The sequence below is a fragment of the Mustela nigripes genome, chromosome 11 (assembly GCF_022355385.1).
Source record: "Mustela nigripes isolate SB6536 chromosome 11, MUSNIG.SB6536, whole genome shotgun sequence".
NCBI classification, from domain to species: Eukaryota; Metazoa; Chordata; class Mammalia; order Carnivora; family Mustelidae; genus Mustela; species Mustela nigripes.
Window position 1 is genome coordinate 38,912,553 of NC_081567.1, and position 21,882 is coordinate 38,934,434.

General features: G+C 56.6%; 1 protein-coding gene across 1 annotated transcript; it reads left to right on the top strand.

Annotated features, from left to right (window-relative positions):
* The first annotated feature begins 12,493 nt into the window (after window positions 1-12,493).
* Window positions 12,494-21,008, top strand: PGAP6 (post-GPI attachment to proteins 6). The gene is made up of 13 exons (XM_059415840.1): window positions 12,494-12,653; window positions 15,793-15,970; window positions 16,068-16,260; window positions 16,539-16,666; window positions 16,768-17,036; window positions 17,129-17,457; window positions 17,831-17,921; window positions 18,000-18,123; window positions 18,507-18,643; window positions 19,105-19,283; window positions 19,364-19,510; window positions 20,117-20,233; window positions 20,593-21,008. The coding sequence occupies exons 1-13, from the start codon at window positions 12,533-12,535 to the stop codon at window positions 20,887-20,889; spliced, it is 2,310 nt and encodes a 769-aa protein (XP_059271823.1). The 5' UTR covers window positions 12,494-12,532; the 3' UTR covers window positions 20,890-21,008.
* Window positions 21,009-21,882: the final 874 nt, after the last annotated feature.

Below are 21,882 nucleotides of genomic sequence, written 5' to 3' on the forward strand. Positions count from 1 at the left end.
GAGTTAAGCCGCTGCCTTCGGCTCAGGTCATGATCTCAGGGTCCTGGGATCGAGTCCCGCATTGGGCTCTCTGCTCAGCGGGGAGCCTGCTTCCCTCTCTCTCTCTCTCTGCCTGCCTCTCCGTCTACTTGTGATCTCTCTCTGTCAAATAAATAAAATCCTTAAATAAATAAATAAATAAAAGAGGGGCCCCTGGGTGGCTCAGTGGGTTAAAGCCTCTGCCTTTAGCTCAGGTCATGATCCCAGAGTCCTGGGATTGAGCCCCACATCGGGCTCTCTGCTCAGCTGGGAGCCTGCTTCCCCCTCTCTCTCTGCCTGCCTCTCTGCCTACCTGGAATCTCTCTCTCTGTGTCAAATAAGTAAATAAAATCTTAAAAAAAAAAAAAATGAAAAGGTTACGTGACATTCCAGAAAAGGCAAAGCTATGGGGACAGCTAAAAAAAAAAAAAAAAGACAATCAGTAATTGTAATTATTAGGGGCTGGGGGAATAGGAGGGGTGTGGGCAGGTTTTTAAGGTCATAGAACAATTCTGTGTGACACTACAATGGCAGATAGATGTCATTACACGTTTGTCAAATCCAGAATGTACAACACCAAGAGTGAACCCTAGAGAAAACCGTGGACTTTGGCAAACAATATTGTCAGTGTAGCTTCACTGGTCGTAACAATGTAGCACATGGCCCAGGTGGGATGTCCATAGTGAGTGCGGCTGTGCACGTCTGGGTGTGAAGGGTGTATGGGTTACTCCATACTTTCTGCTTAATTTTACTGTGAATTTGAAATTTCTCTAAAAAAACAGAATCTACTCAAAAACACACACAAACCATGAAGAAAGAAAAAAGACAAAATCACAGAATGGGAAAGAATGTTTCCAGCACCCAAAACCTATACAGGTCTAGGGTCTTATTTCCAGAAGTCGGTGAGTAAAGTACCAATAACTCCGTGGTACGGCAGACAAATACTTGAGGTTTCTCTTCTCCAGAGAAATCCAAACAGCCAAGAAACACACGCAGAGGGGCTCGGCTTCAGGACCGATCACAGAAATGCAAGCCAAGCCACACCAAAAATCCCAAAGTTTGGGGAGCCTGTTCTGACTCTTGGTCTCAGATCAGGCAATGATCTCAGGGTTGTGGGACAGAGCCCCACATCGCGCTCTGTGCTCAGTAGGGGGTCTCCTTGAGGTTCTCTTTCCCTCTCCCCCCACCCCAACTCTCCCTCTCTCTCTCAAAATAAATAAATAAAATCCTGAAAAAATTCTGAAGTCCGAAAATTCCAACTATTAGCGAGAATGTGGACCAAGCAAATTCATGTACGGCTAGTTAGACTCTCAACTGACAAAACCCACCTTTGGTAAATAGTTTGGAATCATCAAGAAAGTGAAAAATCAACCTACAAAATGGAAGGAAATGTTGAGAAATCATATATTTCAGAAAAGTCTTTTTAAAAAGATTTTATTTATTTTTGTCAGAGAGAGAGCTCAAGCAAGGGGACCAGCAGGCCAAGGGAGAGTCAGGCTCCCAGCTGAACAAGGAGCCCGATGTGGGACTCCATCCCAGAACTCTGGGATCGTGACCTGAGCCAAAAGCAGACACTTAACCAACTGAGCCACCCAGGCGTCCCAAGGGTCTTTTTTTTTTTTTTTTTTTTTTAAGATTTTATTTATTTGACAGAGAGAGAGTAGGCAGAGAGAGAGAGGAGGAACAGGCTCCCCGCCAAGCAGAGAGCCCAATGCGGGGCTCAATCCCAGGACCCTGGGATCATGACCCGAGCCGAAGGCAGAGGCTTAACCACTGAGCCACAAAGGCGCCCCAGGCTACTCCATTCGAAACTTCAGATTTTCCAACTCTGGCTGTGGGGGGAAGACCCTGAAAGCAAAGCATCCCTTGGTGGGATCCACAACTGCTCCCTGTCCATTAGGACCACTGTGAGCCAGCAAGACCCTGACTACCCGGTGACTGACCCCAAGACAATGACCAATTTGACTTTCACTGTGCACCGTTACCCCAGGTTTTGTGTATATACACCTGGAAGCATTTGCACACTTTGGAATCAGTCTTTGGGACCCTAGTCTCCTGTATTTGTGGCGTTGGCATCACTGAAACAATCCATTTTCTGCTTCAGCACCACTCATTCCTGCGCCTGGTCTGCTTGGGACTCCCCCGGTCAGGTGCCCTTGCAACCCCGCACCCTGGCTACAACCCCTAGGGCTTCAGCTCCCTCCTTGCCCTCGCTCCCTCTCTGTCTCCCTTCCTGTCCCAGAGTCCTCACCGGAGGAGGAGCCTGCTGCCAGGTTGTGGGCAGTCCCATGTTCACGGCCAAGGAGCTGATGTCTTCGGCCGGCTGCCATGAGGACCCAAGGGCTGCCAACCGTGACCTGGTGAGCTTAGATGTGGATCCTCCTAAGTGTGTGTTGTTTCAGTGCTAAATTCTGAGTTATTTTGCTGTGCAGCGGTAAATACCCAAGTCCAAGACCAAGGAGGGAGGAGGTGTGAGTGGTCTGACCCTCACTGGTCCGGGACCCCGGGGCTCTTATGATCCATGCAGCTATCCCTTCCCTCGGAGGCCAGGGCTGGGACTGTGTCTGGTATCTCTCCCAGCCCTCTTCCCGGAACCCCCTGCCTTTCAAGACTTGGCCCATTGGGTTTCAGTGTCGGGGTGTCAGTCTGTCTTAGGAGGACTGACAGTGTAGTGTGGCATTAGGATGAGCACAAACTTGGACTTCTGGAACATTCCTGGGAAAGTGCTGGTGGTCTTGGTACAATGTTCTTGGAGAGACCCTGCCCCACAGGGTGGAAGGGGAGGTGGCAGGAGAACCAGATTCCAATCCTGCCCCTGCCACCTGCGACTGTCAGCGTCCCCTTGCCATCCTGGTAAGAACTGGGTTCTCCCAGCAGCCCTCTGTTTGTTTCGTTTAGAGAGAGAGCCAGCAGGGGAGGGCAGAAGTCAGGGGAGAAAGAGAATTCAAGCACACCGAGCACTGAGCACAGAGCCCAACTTGGGGTTTGATCCCATGACCCCAAAGACAGAATGGAGCCAAAACCAAGAATCAGACACTTAACTGACTGAGCCACCCAGGGGCCCCTCTCCCAGCGGTTTTTAAACTTTGGATAAACATGCAAGTTTCTGTCACCTGTAACAGGAAGTGGTGGGCCCCAGGGGTCACCACTGTCTGTGCCCATCACCTGCCAGACCGCAGCCAGGAGGGGCTCTCGGGGCTGGTTGTGACTCATTTCCAGATGGGTCACTGTTAGGGACGTCTGCTTTAGTTCCATGTGATCAGAAAAACATACTCTGTGTCCCTTCAATTCTTTTCAGTTTATCAAGAGCTGTTTTGTGGCCCAGCATTGATCTAGTTCAGGGAACTTGAAAAGAACGTCCACTTGGTGGAGTCCGACGCAGTCCTCTGTAAACACCGTGAATTCCGGGCCCCTGACTGCGGGACCAAAATACTCCATCTTTCCTGGTTTTTTCCTCTACCATGTTTCATCAATGGCAGAGAGAGGGCCCTCAAGTCCCCTCTCCCCACGTGCAAATGCCTATTTCATGGTTTCATTCTGCCCATTTTTACTTCATGTAGCTGGAAGCTCTCTTAAGAGGTGTGTGCACACATTTCTTCCCTTACGAAGGGAATTTTTCACTACTAGAAAATATTTTTGCCTCTGCTTGATCATAATCTCTATTTTGAAGTCTACCTTATCTGGTAAAGATAGAGACACTCGAGTTCCTCACGCTCACTATCAGGTGATTTATCTCTGTCCATCCACTTACTGTTTTTTTTTTTTTTAAGATTTTATTTATTTGGCAGATCACAAGTAGGCAGAGAGGCAGGCAGAGAGAGAGGGGGAAGCAGGCTCCCTGCTGAGCAGAGAGCCCGCCGCTGGGGGGCGGGGGGAGGGTTCCGATCCCAGGACCCTGAGATCATGATCCAAGCCAAAGGCAGAGGCTCAACCCCCTGACCCACCCAGGTGCACCGATCCACTTCCTTTTAACGCATCCATGTCTTTAAGGTTGAACCGAATCATTTCTAGATTGTCTGGTCTTGCTTTATTTAAAATTCACTTCGACAATATCAGCTTTTTTTTTTCTTAAAGATTTATTTATTGGGGCTCCTGGGTGGCTCAGTGGGTTAAAGCCTCTGCCTTCAGCTCAGGTCACGATCTCAGGGTCCTGGGATCGAGCCCCGCATTGGGCTCTCCCCTCAGTGGGGAGCCTGCTTCCCCCTCTCCCTCTGCCTGCCTCTCTGCCTACTTGTGATCTCTGTCTCTCTGTCAAATAAATAAATAAAATCTTTTTTTTTTAAAGGGATCTTTTTTTTAAAGGGGATCTTTTTTTAAAAGATTTTATTTATTCGTTTTTTGAGAGAGAGAGAGAGTGCCCGGGGCTGGAGGGGCAGAGGGAGAGGAGCGAGGGCAAGCAGACTTTGCACTGAGTGCGGAGCCTGACTGGGCATGGGCGGGGGGTGGGGGGGTGGGGGGTGTTTCCGTGACCCTGAGATCATGACCTGAGCCAAAACGGAGAGTGGGGAACTCAACCAACTGTGCCACCCAGGTGCTCCTCTACCCTTTTTTTTTTTTTTTTTGTGAAGTACACTGAGCACGTGTTACATTGGTTTCAGGTGGACGACGTCCTGACTGGACAGTCTGATACATGATTCCGTGCTCTCCGTGACGTGTGCAGTCGCGTCTGTCAGCACACGTCACAGTATCATCCATGGCATTCCCTATGCGGCATTTTTCATCTCCATGACTTCTTTATTTTATAACTGGACGTTCGTACCTCTTTGTTCCCTTGATTTCCCCTATCCCTCTACTAACCTCCCTGCCCGCAGCCACCAGTTCATTCTGGGTATTTAAGAATCTGTCGTTTGGGGGACGCCTGGGTGGCTCAGTTGGTTAAGCAGCTGCCTTCAGCTCAGGTCATCATCACAGCGTCATGGTATCGAGTCCCACATCGGGCTCCTTGCTCCGCAGGGAGCCTGCTTCTCCCTCCGACTCTGCCTGTGCTCGCTCTTGCTCGCTCTCTCTCTGACAAATAAATAAAATCTTAAAAAAAAAAAAAAGAATCTGTCGTTTGGGCTCTTTCTTCTTTGTTGGTTCATTTATTTCTTAAATCCCACATATAAGTGAAATCCTTTAGCAATTGTTTTTTTCCTGCCTTATTTCACTTTGCATTTTATCCTCTAGGTCTGTTCATGTTGTCTCAAATGGCAAGATCTCATTTATTTTTATGGCTGAATAATATTGCATTCTCCACACAAACCCTCTCTTCTTTATCCATTCATCGTTGTTGTTGTCGTTGTTTAATAAGCTGTACACCCAACGTGGGGCTCAAACTCACTAACCCTGAGATCAAACATGGCACATTCCTCCAGCTGAACCAGCTCCGTGCCCCCACTTTGTTTATTTGTAAAGGATGTTTTTGCGAGATATTGAATTGTGGGTTAACAAGAGTATATTTTTCCCCAGGACTTTGAAGATGACATTCTAGGATCTTCTGGCCTCCATTGCTTTGACTTCTGAGAAGTTAGAAATCATTCAAACTCTTGCTCCTTTGTATGTCATTTTTCTCTGACTGCTTTCAACACTTTCTGCTCAAGTCTGCCTTCCAGTTGTTGTGCCTGGGTGTGGTTTTCTTTCTTTCTTTTCTTTTCTTTTTTTTTTTTTTTTTAAAGATTTTATTTATTTATCTGACAGAGAGATCACAAGTAGGCAGAGCAGCAGGCAAAGAGCGAGGCAACAGGGTCCCCGCCAAGCAGAGAGCCCGATGCGGGGCTTGATCCCAGGACCCTGAGAACATGACCTGAGCCAAAGGCAGAGGCTTAGCCCACTGAGCCACCCAGGTGCCCCTGGGTGTGGTTTTCTTTGTAGGGATTCTTCCTGTGGTCACTGAACTGTTTGACCTGTTGAGTAATGTCTTTCACCAAATCTGACAGTTTTTGGCTCCTAATTTTTCACATTTTTTTTTTCTGCCTCCTTCTCTCTTTCCAGTCTTCTTGGGATTCCTATTTTATTTTATTTATTTATTTATTTTTAAAGATTTTATTTATTTATTTATTTATTTGACAAGCAGAGATCACAAGTAGGCAGAGAGGCAGGCAGATAGAGAGGAGGAAGCAGGCTTCCTGCTTGAGCAGAGAGCTTGAGCTTGATGCAGGGCTCGATTCCAGGACCCTGGGATCATAACCGGAGCTGAAGGCAGAGGCTTTAACCCACTGAGCCACCCAGGTGCCCCTCCTATTTTATTTTTTCAAGACTTATTTATTTGAGAGGGGGAGGGACAAAGGGGGAGGGAGGGAGGAAGTCAAAGAGATAGTCAGGCGCCCCAGGACTCCAATTCTGGATGTCAGACCTCTGTTTGTCCCTGATGGAAGAGCCAGGAAAAATGGACTCCTTCCCCTAGGACAGGCCTCAAATAGCCTGAGAGCCCAGGCTGACTGGTCAGGGCTGCCAGTGAGAGCCTTTGAACCAGAGCAAAACTCTTGGGTCCCCTGCTCTAGCGCGTCTTCTGCCCCTGTCACCCTTTCACCTACCTCTTAGAAGGGGACCAGGAGTTTGCCCTGGTCACCATGCTCCAGTGCATTTGGATCTCATCCCAGGCTCACTGGTGGTGAAGAGCCCGAGGGCACTGCTTGTACCCTTCATCTTCCGGTTCGTGAGTGCCCAACACCCAGGACAGGAAACATTTGTTTGCCCAGATAAAATATGCATAAAGAAGAACCACACACTGGGGTGCCTGTGGGGCTCAGTGGGTTGAGCCTCTGCCTTTGGCTCAGGTCATGATCTCAGGGTCCTGGGATCCATCCCTGCATTGGGCTCTCTGCTCAGCAGGGAGCCTACATCTCCCTCTCTCTCTGCCTGCCTCTCTGCCTACTTGTGAACTCTGTCTGTCAAATAAATAAATAAAATCTCTCTCTTTTTTTTTTAAAGGGCTCGATCCCAGGACCCTGAGATCATGACCTGAGCCGAAGGCAGAGGCTCAACCCACTGAGCCCCCCAGGCACCCCAATAAATAAAATCTTAAAAAAAAGAACAAGAACCACACAATGAACTTAAAGGGGGAAAATATGCTAACCTTTATTTATATGTGATTCTAAGAATATGTACTTCCTACTTCTTTGGTTGGAAAATTACATTTTCTTTATGACATGATAATAATAATAGTTGGACTTTAAAAAAAACAACAATTTTATTTTTTTTTATTTTTTTTTTTTTGTAAAGATTTTTATTTATTTATTTAACAGACAGAGATCACAAGTAGGCAGAGAAGCGGGCAGAAAGAGAGGAGGAAGCAGGCTCCCAGCTGAGCAGAGAGCCCGATGCGGGCCTCGATCCCAGGACCCTGGGATCAGACCTGAGCTGAAGGCAGAGGCTTTAACCCACTGAGCCACCCAGGCGCCCAACAATTTTATTTTTGTAAAATAAAGATTCAAAAGTTTTACGTTGCTTCCAAAACTTTTGGGTAAAACATTGCTATGAAATGCAAATTTGGGGGGATCCTGGCCCAGTTTATGCCAACAAGTTGAAGCACAGGGACAAGGAGGGAGACAAAGGCTTGCATCCCCCCACCCCAGCCATGAGATCACAGAAGGTGTGACCCAGCCCCTTCATCGGGGAAGCCGGCAGAACGGTGTTGGGACAGGAGGCCGTGAGCCCACAGAGCAGGGGGCTCCTTCTGACCTGGGGTCTTCACAGGGACTCCCGCACAAGAGGCACTTGGAGGAGGAGCCCATGTGAGTTAAGATTAAGACAGGCAGGTTGGAAGAGAGCAGCCAGGGTGTCTGAAGACCTGAAGCATTCCACAGTTTGTGGAGGGCTGAGCACCCGTCTCTGGCTAGAAGGGGAGCCGTGGGAGTGGAGACCAGATGTCAGCTGGGCCCAGGGTGGCCGCACCACTAGCCTAGAAGAACCAGGGAGAGAGCGTGAGAGGGAGAGAAGGGTGGGGGGGCAGAAGAAGTGGGAGCGGGCAGGGAGTCAGAGCCGGCAGTGAGGCAGGCAGGAGGGGAGGGTGATGGGAGGGAGCTCGCTGCATATTTTCCTCTTCTACCTGAGGTCTTAGAGACCTCGTGCTGCATTTCCTCCTCTGATTAGCTGAATAAAATTGGATTATAGTTTTTTTTTCTTTTTTAACTTTTGAAATTCTTATGCAAACCAAACACAAGTGGCCAGACATGGTTTGCACGTGGGGAAAATCTCTCTCCTGTCCACTGCTCCATTTTCCCCTCCATGTGAGTGGACAGCAGTCCCCTCGGTCTACACACACCTAGCCGGTGAGAGGGCCTGAAAACATTTTGGTTCAGAAATGGGATGGATCCGTGTTATCCGGCAGCGGCATCTCTCCACTCTGTCGATAACCCTGCAGGATTATCCTCTAGAAGCTGTGCAGAAATTTACAGTATACATCCTGATTTCTTTGTAGAGTTCCCAGGTTTTTGCAAGGACACAGGCTCTGGGCCCATTCCCTGTGTGTCTGTCCCCAGGCTCCTGGGTTTGTTTGATTTTAATGTTGCCACAGAGACCTTCAAAAGGCTGAGGCAGTTTGCATTCCCAGGGGCACAGTGTGGGGCACCTGTTCCCTGCCTCTAGAGAGGGCTGCCTGCCTGAGTCTGACTGAGGTTTTTTTTGTGTTAAAACACACAAGCACTAGAATTTTCACCTGCGACCGAGCAGGGGGGGTTCATGCCGGCCTCTGGTGTCTTCTAGCCCATTCTCTTGTGATTGCTGTGAGTGGCCTGAGTCTGTTTTCCTTTTGGGTTGTGTTGGTTTCAGTGTGTAAATTTCTTTTCTATCTTAGATAGAACAACCCGTTATCATACACACAGCACATGTATTCTCCCATTTGTCTTTTGACTTGGTGACTTCTTTAGAGATTTTATTTATTTGACAGAGAGAGAGTGAGAGAGAGCACAAGCAGGGGGGGCAGCAGGCAGAGGGCTACCCAACAGTAGGCTCCCCGCTGAGCCAGCGAGGCTGGAGATCCCAGAACCCGGAGATCATGACCTGAGCTGGAGACAGATGCTTAATGACAGAGCCACCCAAGCGCCCCACGAAATGTTTTTTAAAATGTAGTCAAATGAGTACCTTTTCCCTCATGATTCTCCATCCCTTCATTCCAAGTCTCTTTCTAGTATTTCTCTCATTTTATTCTCAACAGTCGACCACTCCTCTGGTTGGAATTCATTGATCTGTGTGGGGTGGAAGGCAGGAGGCTCTGCAGACAGGGCCTTCCTGGTGGGGCCTCTTCCTGTGTTCCCACTGAGGCTCTGCCAGGTGGGCCCTCAGCATCTTCCCGCCACCAGTGCTCTTGCACTTAGCACAGGTCTACCGACCTCAGCCCAGGGCACAAGTCCATCTACGAGTTCACCAGCCCCCAGACACAGCCATGGTATGGAGCGTGTCTGCCACCTCCTCTCCTACCTGTTGGGGAGCTTGGGGGCACAGGAAGCCGCCCTGGAGTGACACAAGGGAAGCCCCAGAGTGAGGCGGGCGAGTGGGGGACCTGAGCTCAGCCCAGAGTAGGAAGAGCTTTCCAGTGCCCAGTGCTGACCACAGCTGCTGCCCAAGCACGATTCAGACTCAGCATAGAGCACCAACATCCAAGCTCAGCAAAACCCCACAACTGACCTCTGTCCCTTTAAACTGAGAATGGCCAACAGCCCAGGGAGTGCCCCGCCCTCAGGGGTGAGGAGGCCCCAGCCTAGGTCCCCACGAAACAGAGGAGCTCTTCAGTGGCTTCACATCTTGGCCTTCCTCCTGCCTGGGCCTCCAGTCTCCACCCTTCTGCAGCTTTTAGTGGTATTGGTCTGGCTGGGTCAAGTGTCTCCCCCTTCCTTTCTGTAAACTCTCAACAGACAACCCGAATCCCCTGCCCCAAGAGGCACAATATTCAAAAAAGACACCCACAGGTAAAATCCTTCCTTCCAATCCTAAACCAACAGGGCTCCCTCCCATGGAGTCAATCAGCATAACCGGCTGCTGGATGCTTCCAAGTCACCCTATGCCTCTGGTGCAGGCAAATGCAATTTTCAGTGGCTCAGTCGGTTAAGTGCCCGACTTTTGATTTGGGCTCAGGTCATGACCTCAGTGCCATGAGATGGAGCCCCTGGGCTGCTTACATGACTCATTCCCCCTCCCTCTGCCCCTCCCCTTCTCTAAAAAAATTTTTTCCTCTGAAAATGGTACCTTTCTATACACCTTGTTCTGCCCTTTCCTTTTTTCAGCCAAGGCTCCATCTGGCAGACCGTTCTCAACTGGCCATAGGGCTTCCCAGTTTACCGCCGCACTGTGTCGGTGTTTGAATCATGGTATGAATGTCTGTGATTCGAATGCGCCATTGCCTAATGACCAACATCTGGACATATGCTGTACCGTCCTGCAATCTCACTTCTATGAGCATCTCTACAGGGCGAGTGCAGAGGGGGACAGAGCAAAGCCCTTGTCGCTCTGGGAGCTGAGTCCAGAGGCTTCCAGATGCTCTAACACTACTCAGCAAATACAGGAATGTCTGTGGGCCCACAGTCTAACCCTTCCAGCGTGATCAAACTTTTTGACCTTTGCAAATCTGTTAGGTATAAGGAAAAAAGACGTCAAGGCGCTTTTTAGTTTGGGGAGGTTGGAGACTGTTCCTGTTCATTTGCATATCCTTTAAGGGAGTCTCCTTGAATCTACTGAAGAGTGGGTATGTTGTTATTGATTTGTAGGGGCTCTTCATTATTAAACTTATAATTTTTTTTAAGATTTTACTTATTTGTCAGAGAGACTCAGAAAGCACACATGCAAGCACAAGCAGGGGGAGTGGCAGGCAGGAGAAATGGGGAGGGGGGGGGGTTCTTGCTCAGCAGGGAGCAAGATTCCAGGATCCTAGGATCAATACCTGAGCGGAAGGCAGATGCTTAACTCACTGAGCCACCCAGGTGTCCTGTTATCAGTCCTAAACTGCTATCAATCTTGGTAATTAAACAAATAAATAAAACATTTACAAATCTTTAAACAAATAAAATCTTTAAAAGACTGAAAATAAACTATTACTAATCCTATTAGGACTGGCCCTTTGTGGTAGACTATGCAAGCATGTTCTCCTCTGTCCATGGATTGTTTCTCCACCTTGCAGGTGGTGGTCTGGCTCTGGAGGAAGCTTCTATTTCACCTGGTTGAATTTCCGTGTCTCTTCTAGTTGGCTGGGCTTGGAGTCCTATTGAGAAACACCTTTGCTTCCCCCAAGAATCTGAAAAATTTCCCCCAGGTTTTCGTCTTTTTTTGAAGGGGGAAATCCCTAGCCCGTTTGGAATCTAAACCGATGGGAAGGGTGAGGGATGAGTCCCACTCACCGAGGCAAATTGCCACCTTATAGAGCACGAAATTCCCACACAGACATGGAGCCTTTCCATTTTTCCACAAAAGTGTGTTCTTTGCACACACACGTAGCAGTTTCGTGGTGTGGAGGCCTGGCCTGGGGAGCCCAGCTGTGAGGGGCTGGAGGCACACGGTCAAGGCTAAGGCCCACGCTGGCAAGGCGGAGGTGCGCCCAGGACTCGACGGCTGGTGGGCGCGCGTCTCCCCAGCGTCCTCAGCACCCGGCTCGGAGGCCCTCATCACGCGTGCCCGGCGCACACTCGGGGAACCCAGACGCTCGCCTCTCGCGCAACCCAGCAACTGTAGGAAGCTCTTGGGGGCGATCCGGGCACCGCCTGCCGCCTCAGATCTACAGTGGGTTCCAATTCTCGCCCGACCCTTTCCCTTCTTAATCCTTGATTCCCGCGCCAGCCCGCCGCCCCCTCTCCGTACCCCCTCCGTCCCACGCTCCCGCGCGCACCGCTGGGTCCCGCGCCAGCCCTCTGCCCTCGTGCACCGTGGTCCCCCGCTAGCCCGCAGCCCCCCGGGTGCCCGCTCCGTCCCACGTCCGCCGCGCGCCCCGCTGGGTGCCGCGCCAGCCCGCCGCTCCCTCCCCGTGCCCCCTCCGTCCCACGCCGCCGCGCGCACCGCTGGGACCCGCGCCAGCCCTCTGCCCTCGTGCGCCGTGGTCCCCCGCCAGCCTGCAGTCCCCCAGTGCCCGTTCGTCCCACGTCCCCCGCGCGCCCCGCTGGGTCCCGCGCCAGCCCGCCGCGCCCCGGCCCTCTCGGTTCCAAGTCCCTCGTGCGCGCTGCGTGACCCTCCTGTCCCGCCCTGCCTCCCCCAGCAGCGCGCGCGGCGGTGAGTCTGCCTTCCCTCTCAGCCCGCGACCTCCCTCTGACCCATTTTCCTCGCGCTCCCCCTGTGTCCCCAAGTCTCCTTCGGCCCGCTTCGGCCCCCGCCAGCCTTCTCCTTCCCACCCCTGTCCGCGAGTCCCGCTCAGGCCCCGGCTCCCGGCGGGGCGGGGCCTCGCAGGCGGAAGTGCCCGAGGCGCCGGCTGCTGGGACCGGCCGGGACGATGGGAGCCCGGGGCAGAGGCGGCAGCTGCGGCGGCGGGGGCCGCAGGGGCGGCGGTGGCTGCCCGGGCGGCGGCGGGGGCGGGCGGCCGGGGACGCGGTCCGGGTAGCGCCGGGCCGAGCGCGGAGCCATGGGCCGGGCTGGGACCGGGACCGGGACCGGGGGCGCGGCGGTGGCCGTGGCGGGGCCGCTGCTGCTGCTGTTGCTCGCTCGGCCCCCGCCTGCCGCTGCCGGCGACAGCAGGAAGAGCGGTGAGCGGGCGCCGACCCGCGGGAGCCATGGCGGGGGGAGGCGTGCGCTGGCCGGGTTGGGGGGCTGCCGGGAGGCGGGGTCTGGATTGTGACTCACCCTGGGGGCGCCTGTGCGCTCACCTCGCGCGGGCGCAGAGCCCAGGTCCCCACCCCAGGCAGGGGGTTTGGGGGGGGGTTCAGGGCGGCCCCTTGCGGGAGCCGAGTGTTAAAGTGGTGGGGGTGGAAAGGACGCTGGCGCCCCATCCACTGTCCCCGGGGCCGAGTTCGTGCAGACTGACCCCTTGGAGTGCGCCCTTCGCTCTCGGGCCCTCCCGACGCGTTTAGGTAGGGCACAACCCACGGGCGAAGGGACCGGGAGGCGAAGGAGCGCAGGGGGACGCAGCTGGCACTCCGGCTGCGGGAGAGAGGAGCTGTGCCATGTTGTTCTGGGGCGCCCCTCTGGCTTCAGAGACTTGGGAGTTAGGAGAAAGTTGCTTAGATCCAGGAGTGGGGCCCAGGTGGGTGGCCCGCCTTCATCCTTCGCAGAGTCTTAGCCAACCTAAGTGCAGTGACTCTCAGCAGCTGGCTGTGCTTCTCGCAGGCTGGACTCCCAGGTGGACCTGAGGAGCTTGGCAGGCCAGGGTTGTCTGAGAGTCCCCATCCTTGACTGAACCCCCAGGAGGTGGCTTCTGCACCCCCCCCCCCACCGTCCTGCCTGTGGGTGCTGAGTAGCCTCCCCTGACTATGGCCTGGGTCTCCCTGAGGGCCCTGTGGCCGGTGATAGGTGGCCCACACCTCCCCCCCTCCACAGCAGGCCCCAGCCGACACCTCCCCCTGGACAGCAGGCAGCTTATCCCGCTCAGCAGGGGCTCTCTCCCTCCACTTCCTGGCTCCCTGCCCCTCCCCCCTTCCCTGAAACCCTCCAAGCTCTTGTTTCTTTGAGGGCTGTGCCTCTGGTGTCTGAGCTTGACACGGCTTGAAATGAAAGGTAGTTTACCCGGAGATGGGCTCCTGGTTGAATTGCTCCGTGGGATATTGCCCTCCTTATGTCCACCTGTTTCTCCATCCTGGGGCAGGGCTGAGGAAGGGCTCGCTGGTGGGGGGTTTATGGAGATGGAAAACTTGGGGCAGCCCCTCACCTCTTAGGCCTGCTGAGAGGTCAGGCCCTGTGTGGCCCTGGCTTCTGGAGTTTGTGCATGGGCAGGGTCTCTGTACAGGGTACCTGTGTGTGTTGGCGTGCCCTCTCTGGGGTTCCCAGGACAGTCTCAGGGACTTTTTCTCTTTTCCATCTGACCCTGTGTCCTTGGAGGGGCCTGTGGCACAGGGCTGGGGTCCATGAGTCCGAGGCTCCCTGAAAGATGTCATGTGGTAATGGCCTAGCATTTAGCAAGATAACTGGCTGGGGGTCTGGGCCAGGGAGGTCAAGCTGTGGCCCTGGGAAGGGGTTTCCCTGGCTCTTCAGGGGATTTTGAACAGGTCTCTTATCTCCTGTGCACCTGCTGAAACGTCACACCTACCAGCTGTGTTCCAGGTGCCCTCAGGCTGACATTCCAGCGCTGGCAGCAGCCGGAAGTCCTTGCCCCTTTCAGGCCAGGTTGCTGGGTGCCCAGCTGGCAGACTGTTTCTCTAAGGTGCCCTGGTTCTGAGGTGGGGGTGGGGGACTGTCCTACCTCAGCTCCCCAGCACTCTGCTCTGCCCTTCTCATCACGTTATCCTAGGGGCTGAAGCAGCCCTGGGAGGAGGTTTGTGTTAGGTCAGCAGCTTCTGGCTTCCTAGCGTTCAGTCCACAGCCTGGGGGGTGGGACCTGGCGGCCAGCAGCCATAGGGAAAGTCTTGGATTTAGAGCCTACCCCTGAGTTCCCTGCTGTGCGGGACTCCTTTGGAGCTCAGTCTGGCTTTGCAAGTGGGTCACTACCTTCTCTCCAATGCCTCCATGGGAGGCTCAGGAGGTTGGCAGAGGGGATTGGCTCTCCTGGCTCCCTCCCTGCTCCCCTGGCTTACCTGGAAGGGCCCCTGGCCTGCTTGTTGAGGTGGGGAAGGGGAAGTGGAGATGGTGTCAGCCAACCACTCGCCCAGTGGGGCAGGGAGAGGCCTTCAGCCTGGAAGAGAGGGAGGTCACACCCTACTGTGTCTACAGTGCATTTCTTCCAGAAGCACTTTCGTATCCATTAACTTTGGAGGGCAGGGCACCTGAAGGGAGGTGCTGTCTCCCTTAGCCAACTCACAAGGAAATTGGGACTCAGAGAGAGGAAGGGACACCCAAGGTCACAGGAGGCATGAGGCCTGAGCCTGAGCTGGGGCTGGACTCTCTGCCTTCCAGCCCAGGCACCTTATGACTGGAACCCACGCCCAGTTAGCTATCCCCAGGAGCACAAAGAATGCTCGGGGTGATCTGTTCTGTAGGATCTCCAAGAGGGAGGATTGTGGGTGGGCACCACATGTGGGGTCAGACACCTGCTCTGGGGCAGGGTATGCTCCATCAGTGGACACCCCCAGCAGGGGCCTCATCAGGGTGGGTCCCCCTGTCTCTGGGCTGAGCTCCAGAAGACTCAGAGCTGGCCCTGGAAAGGTTGGCATGACACAGGCCGAGTTACAGAGTGTGGTGGGGTGGGGAGCCGGGGAGCCTCAGAGGTGGGGACCTGAGAGGGGCTGGGAGGCTGGGGCCGGGAGCCTTTTGCTGCCAGGGGCCCCTGCCTTGTCTCTGTACCACCCTGCATGGGCACACGCCCACGTGAGCACAGGAGCCAGCTGTCCCTTCATCTTCGCACCTGGCTCTGTTCACCTCCTGTCTGGGTGAGGCGGAACTCTGACTCTCCTCTGGCTGTGTCTCAGGTCACCGTGGGCCTGAGCAGGTGGCCAGCCTCTGGGCCCGAGTCCCCTCACCTCAGCGTGGCCCCCTGCACGGAATGGGAGGGGAGAGAGTCTGCTGCTGTCCGGTGCCCAGGACAAAGGTGGGGGCAGGGGCGGCGCTACAGCCCTGAGCACCTCCCGTGAGCCTCCATCTTTTGACCCTGGAGTCACCGGGGCTGCAGGAGGGGAGGACAGCTGCCATGGTTGGTGGGGCAGCGATGGGGCCGGGGGTGGGGGTGTGCCAGGCTATTCTGTCTGTAGGGCCCCGTGAGGAGGTGGGGGCCCAGCTGACGGCACCTTCTCCCCGCAGATGTCAGGCTGGTGTCCGAACATTTCTCCCAGTCCCCACAGAAGCTGTCTTTCTACAGCTGGTACGGCAGTGCCAGACTGTTCCGCTTTCGCGTGCCCCCCGACACCGTGCTGCTGCGCTGGTTGCTGCAAGTGTCCCGGGGCAGCGGCCCTGCCTGTGCCAGCGTGGAGATCACTGTGTAGGTCCCCTCCCCCTCTCTCCCACCCCCTTCCCCTCCCCCTCCTGGGCGGGCCCTGCCAGGCCCTGACGCCCCTGCCGCCGCCCTCTGCCCACAGGTACTTCCGTTATGGTGCCCCTCCTGTCATCAACCCTTTGGGCACCAGCTTCCCCGCCAACAGCTCTGTGCAGTCCCCCTTCTTCATCAAGATGCTGGACAGCAACGCTTCCCTCAACATCTCCCACCCAGCCCCCGGGGACTGGTTTGTGGTGGCCCACCTGCCCACTGCCTCCCAGAAGATCGAGGTGAAGGTAAGGGGGCTGCCTTCCGGGAGGAGGGGACAGGCTCCCTCACCGTGGGCATGCCACTTGCTGACTTTGCTCTAGGTTCCTCCCGGCATGCACAGGTCCAGTGCCTCCCACACTTCTCCACCCCGTTCCATGCCTGGGCTCTCTGCTCCAGCCCTGCACCCCCCACCCCACTCCACTATGTCTGCTCCAGCTCTGCGCCCCCCCAGCTCCCGTGTCTGCCCCTGACATGCCCCCCACGTATGCATGTTCTTTCTCCCCACACTTCGCTCTCTCCCTAGGGTTTCGTTCCCACCTGCGCCTACGTCTTCCAGCCTGATATGCTGGTTGTGCGGACCGTGGAGGTCTCCATCCTGGAGCCTGACGTTCCCCTTCCGCAGACCCTCCTCTCCCATCCCAGCTACCTCAAGTGAGTAGGACCCCTGGGGAGGCGGAGCCTCCGGGCGTGGTGCCTCGGGAGGCTGGTGGAAGGCACAGAGGCTGAGCGAGACCCTGTCCCCGCGGCCACAGAATCTTCATCCCTGAGTACACCCAGGAGCTGCAGCTGGAGCTGCAGGGCTGTGCCGCCAACGGGAGCCTGGGCTGCCCTGTGCGCCTCACCGTGGGCGCTGCCACCCTGCCCAGAAACTTCCAGAAGGTGTTCATGTGCGTCAGCCCCACTGGGGCCTGCCGCCTGCTGCTGCCCTCACCACCCTGGGACCGGTGGCTGCAGGTGACCGCCAAGAGCCTGGCGGGGCCTCGCGTGCTGGTGGCTTTCCAGGTGGTGGCTGCCCTCACAGGTGGGCTAAGGGGGAGGACGGGCACGGGTGGCTCCGCCTCCTGCCGCCGATCCCTAGGCCTTCCTGTGGCTGAACCCCTTGTCCCCCTATAGCCTGCAGGCCGTGGAACCTGAACTTCCAGCACCTTCCACAGAGCAGCCTGAACGAGAGCTGCAACGCCTCCACGGGACTGCTGCCCCCACACCCCGGTGACCACAGCGACCACGGCCTGGGCGGGAGCAGCAGGAGGCATGGGGGCCCCTGCTGCCTGGCGAGCTACCCAGTCATTCGGGAAGACCTGGACGTGGTGTCTGTGCGCTTCTGGCCTGTGGACAGGGTGTGGGTGCGGGTGCGGCCTGCCACGCCCTCGGTGATGCGGCTGTACATGGACACCGGCATGGACAGCGGGGGCTCCCTCACTGTCTCCCTGCGGGCCAACAAGGTAGGCACCCTGACCGGGGAGGGCCTTGCTTCCTGGCTCAGCCTGGGCTCAGCCCCGCCCAGCCTCAGGGGTGCTGCCTGGGTCTTCCTACGCTGACTCTGGCACAGAGAGTAGGTCGGCCTTTCAGGCGACAAGCTGACCCCCGCGGGCCCTGGGGCAGATTAGGGGCTCTGTCTGAGGAGAGGGAGGCCTGTTCTGCAGGCTGTGCCTCAGGAAGTGAGGCTGTGGGTAGGATCAGGCTGGGCATCCCCTGTCCTGGAAGAAAGGGTTCTAGAAGGGCCCTGGGCCAGCAGAAGCCACGGAGAATGGAGCCAGCCAGAGTGGGAACCCACTGCCTTGGGACTGGGGCCGAGTGCGTGGCTTCTCCTTCCAGACTGGAATTACCAACAGCACCTTGGTCGCTGTCTGTGTGAATGCCGCCTCCCCCTTCCTCGGCTTCCGCACGTCGCTCAACTGTACCACAGGTATGCGCCGGCAGCGTGCGGCCCAGGGTCCCTGGCCAGCCCCTCTGGCTGCTACTGATCAGCCCCCCTCTGCTGCAGCCTTCTTTCAGGGTTCCCCACTAACCCTGAGTGCTGCATCGCACAAGGCCGACCTCATCATCCCCTACCCAGAGACGGACAACTGGTACCTTTCCCTGCAGCTCATGTGCCCCGAGAGTCCAGAGTGAGTAGACCTGGGGACTGCTGGCTGGGTGCCCAGGTCTAGGTTGGGGAGCGACCAAAGCCCTGTGGGGCCCTTTGCCTTCCGGGAGTTGTGAGGGCTTCTTCTCCACGTGCTCACCCATCATGCTGCAGCCCTGGGAGTCAGGACCCAAGGAGGGGGGACCAGTCCAGGACATAGCCCCAGGAGACTGGGCTTCAGGGCATGTTGGTGGGGGGTGGAGGGTATGTCTCAGACTCGGCAGAGCTCGCTGCTGCTGTCCTCCAGGACTGGGAGCCTGGGGGCCTCGGATGTGGGTTCCTGTATCCCAGAGCCTGCCGAGAGCCCGGACGAGGTACGGGCAGCGGGTGTCAGCAGCTAGGCTTCCTGCGGCCCCTTCCTTACAGGGAGTGTGAGCAGGCCTCAGTCCTCGTGGAGACCACCTTGACCCTGGTGCCCTGCCTGAATGACTGCGGACCCTATGGCCAGTGCGTCCTGCTGCGCAGACACAGCTACCTATATGCGGGCTGCAGCTGTAAGGCCGGTGAGGCCTGGGCCCATGGGCCTTGGGACACCGGCTCTTGTTTTCAAGTTTACGTATTTAAGTCATCTCTCCACCCCGGGTGGGGCTTGAACTCAGGACCTGGGATCAAGCCTTGCGTGCTCCATCAACTGAGCCTGCTGGGCGCCTTGCCTCTGGGCCTTGCAGGGCAAGGTTGGGGAGCCCACCTCCACTCTGCCAGGGCCCAAGAGGGACTCTGCCGGGCTAGGGCAGATACCTCCTCCCTGTTCCTTCCTACGTACTTCCTCAGTCCCTCACCCCCACTGTGTCTCAGGCACTGATGGCCTAGGCCTCTCCTGCCCACAGCTGCCCTACTCCTGCCCTGCCCCATTCCAGCCTGCTTCTGGGTGAGGAAGGGGCTTCTCTGCCGGGGAGGGGAAGGCTCTGGGGTTGAGAAGGATGCCTCCTGGCCTCAGCCCCCTTGGCATCTCATTGGCTCCCAGGCTGGCGTGGGTGGAGCTGCACGGACAACAGCACGGCCCAGACGGTAGCCCAGCAGCGGGTGGCCGCCCTCCTTCTCACTCTCAGCAACCTCATGTTCTTGGCTCCCATCGCTGTCTCAGTGCACCGCTCGCTCCTGGTGGAGGCCTCTGTCTATGCCTACACCATGTTCTTCTCCACGGTGGGCTTGCTGCAGGGGGTGCGGGAGTGGGAGGGGGCTGGGAGAGGGGCTGGCCGCGGCTCACCACCCCTGCCCTGCAGTTCTACCACGCCTGCGACCAGCCCGGCGAGGCAGTGCTCTGCATCCTGGGCTATGACACCCTGCAGTACTGTGACTTCCTGGGCTCTGGGGTGTCCATCTGGGTCACCATCCTCTGCATGGCGCGGCTGAAGGCAGCCCAGAAACACGTGAGTGACTCCTGACACTTGTGCCTGGGCTCCTGGCCCACCATGTGTTGAGGACTAGACCAGAAAGAGGGCTTGGTGCTTAGAAACCTGCTGTGCCTTGGAACCCCCATTCACCTGCTGGAAGAAGCTGCCTCCAGCTGGGAAGGGCTAGCTGCCTGGGGATGCCAGGAAAGAACGGCAGTGGACAGGGTTAAGTGAGGTCCCCAGCCTGTCTCTCCCACAACCCCCTTCAGAGAGGAGGCCTAGAGCACCTGCCTGAGGCCAGGCCTCCCTGACGAGCCCCCGGCTCTGCTCCCACAGTCCCAGGTGCTAAGGACACTCTAGGGACTTTTCTGCCTCAACTGGTCCTGGCTGACAGAGACACGTGGCCTGGCACCTTGCCGGGCCATGTGTGTGCCTCAAAAGTTCACTGGTGGATGGATCAGTGGATCCGTGGATCAGTGCAGAGCAGGACAAAATCTGCTGGCAGCTCTCAGGCCAAGGGATAGTGGGGGCTGTGGGACAATGACCAGGCCCAGGGCACCTGTTCCTCCCGGACCTTGTGTGGTCATGAACGACTGGCTGAGGGTTCCCGTGACCCTGTGGTCACCCCTGTGTCTTGTCCAGGTCCTGTTTCTCCTGGGCACGCTGATCTTCGCCATGTCCCTGCAGCTGGACCGCAGGGGTGCCTGGAACATGATGGGGCCTTGCCTCTTTGCCTTTGTGGTCATGGTCACCATGTGGGTAAGGAGCTGGGACAGGCCAGCGCTCCTGCCCAGGCCCCCTCCCCTGATGATTGGGAGAAGACGGTCTGGGCCCCCCACAGACCCCTGCTTCGGGGGAACAGAGCCTGGCCCTCCATTCTGGCCATGTTCCTGCCCCTGGGCCCGAGTCCCACACATCTGCTGAGAACTTGCTGGGGGCACCCATGAGGGCCCAGCATGGCTTCGGGCCTGGCCCATGCCAGGTCTCTGTGCCCTTGGGGCCTCTCCAAACAGCCACACCAACAGTCCATCCCACTGCCCAGACCTGGGGGGAGGGATCCTGGGAGCTGCGGCTCCAGTAGCATCCTCTGCCTGCGCTCATGGGCCGCTTCACTCCAGGTGTACCGCTGCGGACGCCGGCACCACTGCTACCCCACGTCCTGGCAGCGCTGGGCCTTCTACCTCTTGCCCGGCATCTCCATGGCTGCTCTGGGCATTGCCATCTACACCTCCATGATGACCAGTGACAACTATTACTACACCCACAGCCTCTGGCACGTGCTGCTGGCCGGGAGTGCGGCCTGCCTGCTCCCGCCACGGGAGGAGCACACCACGCCCTGGGCCTGCTCGCAGAAGCTCACTTGCCACTACCAGATCTGCAAGAACCACCGAGAGGACCTGTATACGGTGACATGACGTGGCCAGCTCAGGGACACCGGCCACTGTGATGATGGGCTCTCTGGCCAGGGGCAGGACCAAAGGAGAAGGACCCTGTCCAGGTCCATTTCCAGCTGAATAAAATTGCCCGCACACTCTTTGGCTTCCTTCTGAGGAGAGGACTGCACCCGCCCCCTCAGTTCCCAGGTGCCTGCTGGTCCCTCAGCAGGTCCCAGCCAGCGTCTGCTGGGGCGCCTGGGGCCCAGGCCTGGCTCCTTAGAAACTTAGGACCTGTGTTCTGGCTGAAACATGGTGGTTGGAGATGGGGAGAGAGAGGCCCCCATCATCCCTGTTCCCCTGTGAGGTGGTGAGGTGAGACCCAGGGGACCGAGGAGTCCTGAGCCCACCTCCCACAGGCCTCTGCCCCACCAAGCAGGGTTTGTGCCCTCTTTGCATCCCTGGCTCCGTGATGAGGTGTGCCCTGAAGCCAGCCTTCCTTGGGCATGGGGGTGCTCCCTGCAGATGCACGACTGTGGCGGGAGGTGACGGCACTCACCAGGGAGCTGCTGGGCCCTGGGGCTGCCACGAGTGGCTGGGTTTTGGCTGTCCAGTCCTGCTGCTCCCCTCTGTTTGGCACTTGGCTTTGGAACTGCAGGCGCTGGGGACAGGGCTGCTGAGCTGCTCCGGTGTGCAGTACCCCGGGGCACACACTGGCCTGACTCTATCTCTCTAGCTACCCCATGGGTTCCTGGGCCCTGTCTGGGGGGCTACGCATCCTCTCTGGTTGCTTCGGGGAAGGAAGGGATGACTGCTGCCTTGTATAGGCCTGACTGTGTATTTGGGGAGGGGTTCCCCAAGACCTAGCCCAGCCTCTGTGGGGGAAGCAGGAGAAGGGGGGCTGACTGCCTCTCCCCTAAGGCCACACTGTAGTGGGCTGCTCTCTGTACCAGGAGTGCTGGAAATGGCCAGAAGTGACCGCAGGAAGCTCAGGCAGCCGAAGGTGCGGTGAGGTGGGGTGGGGACATGGAGCCC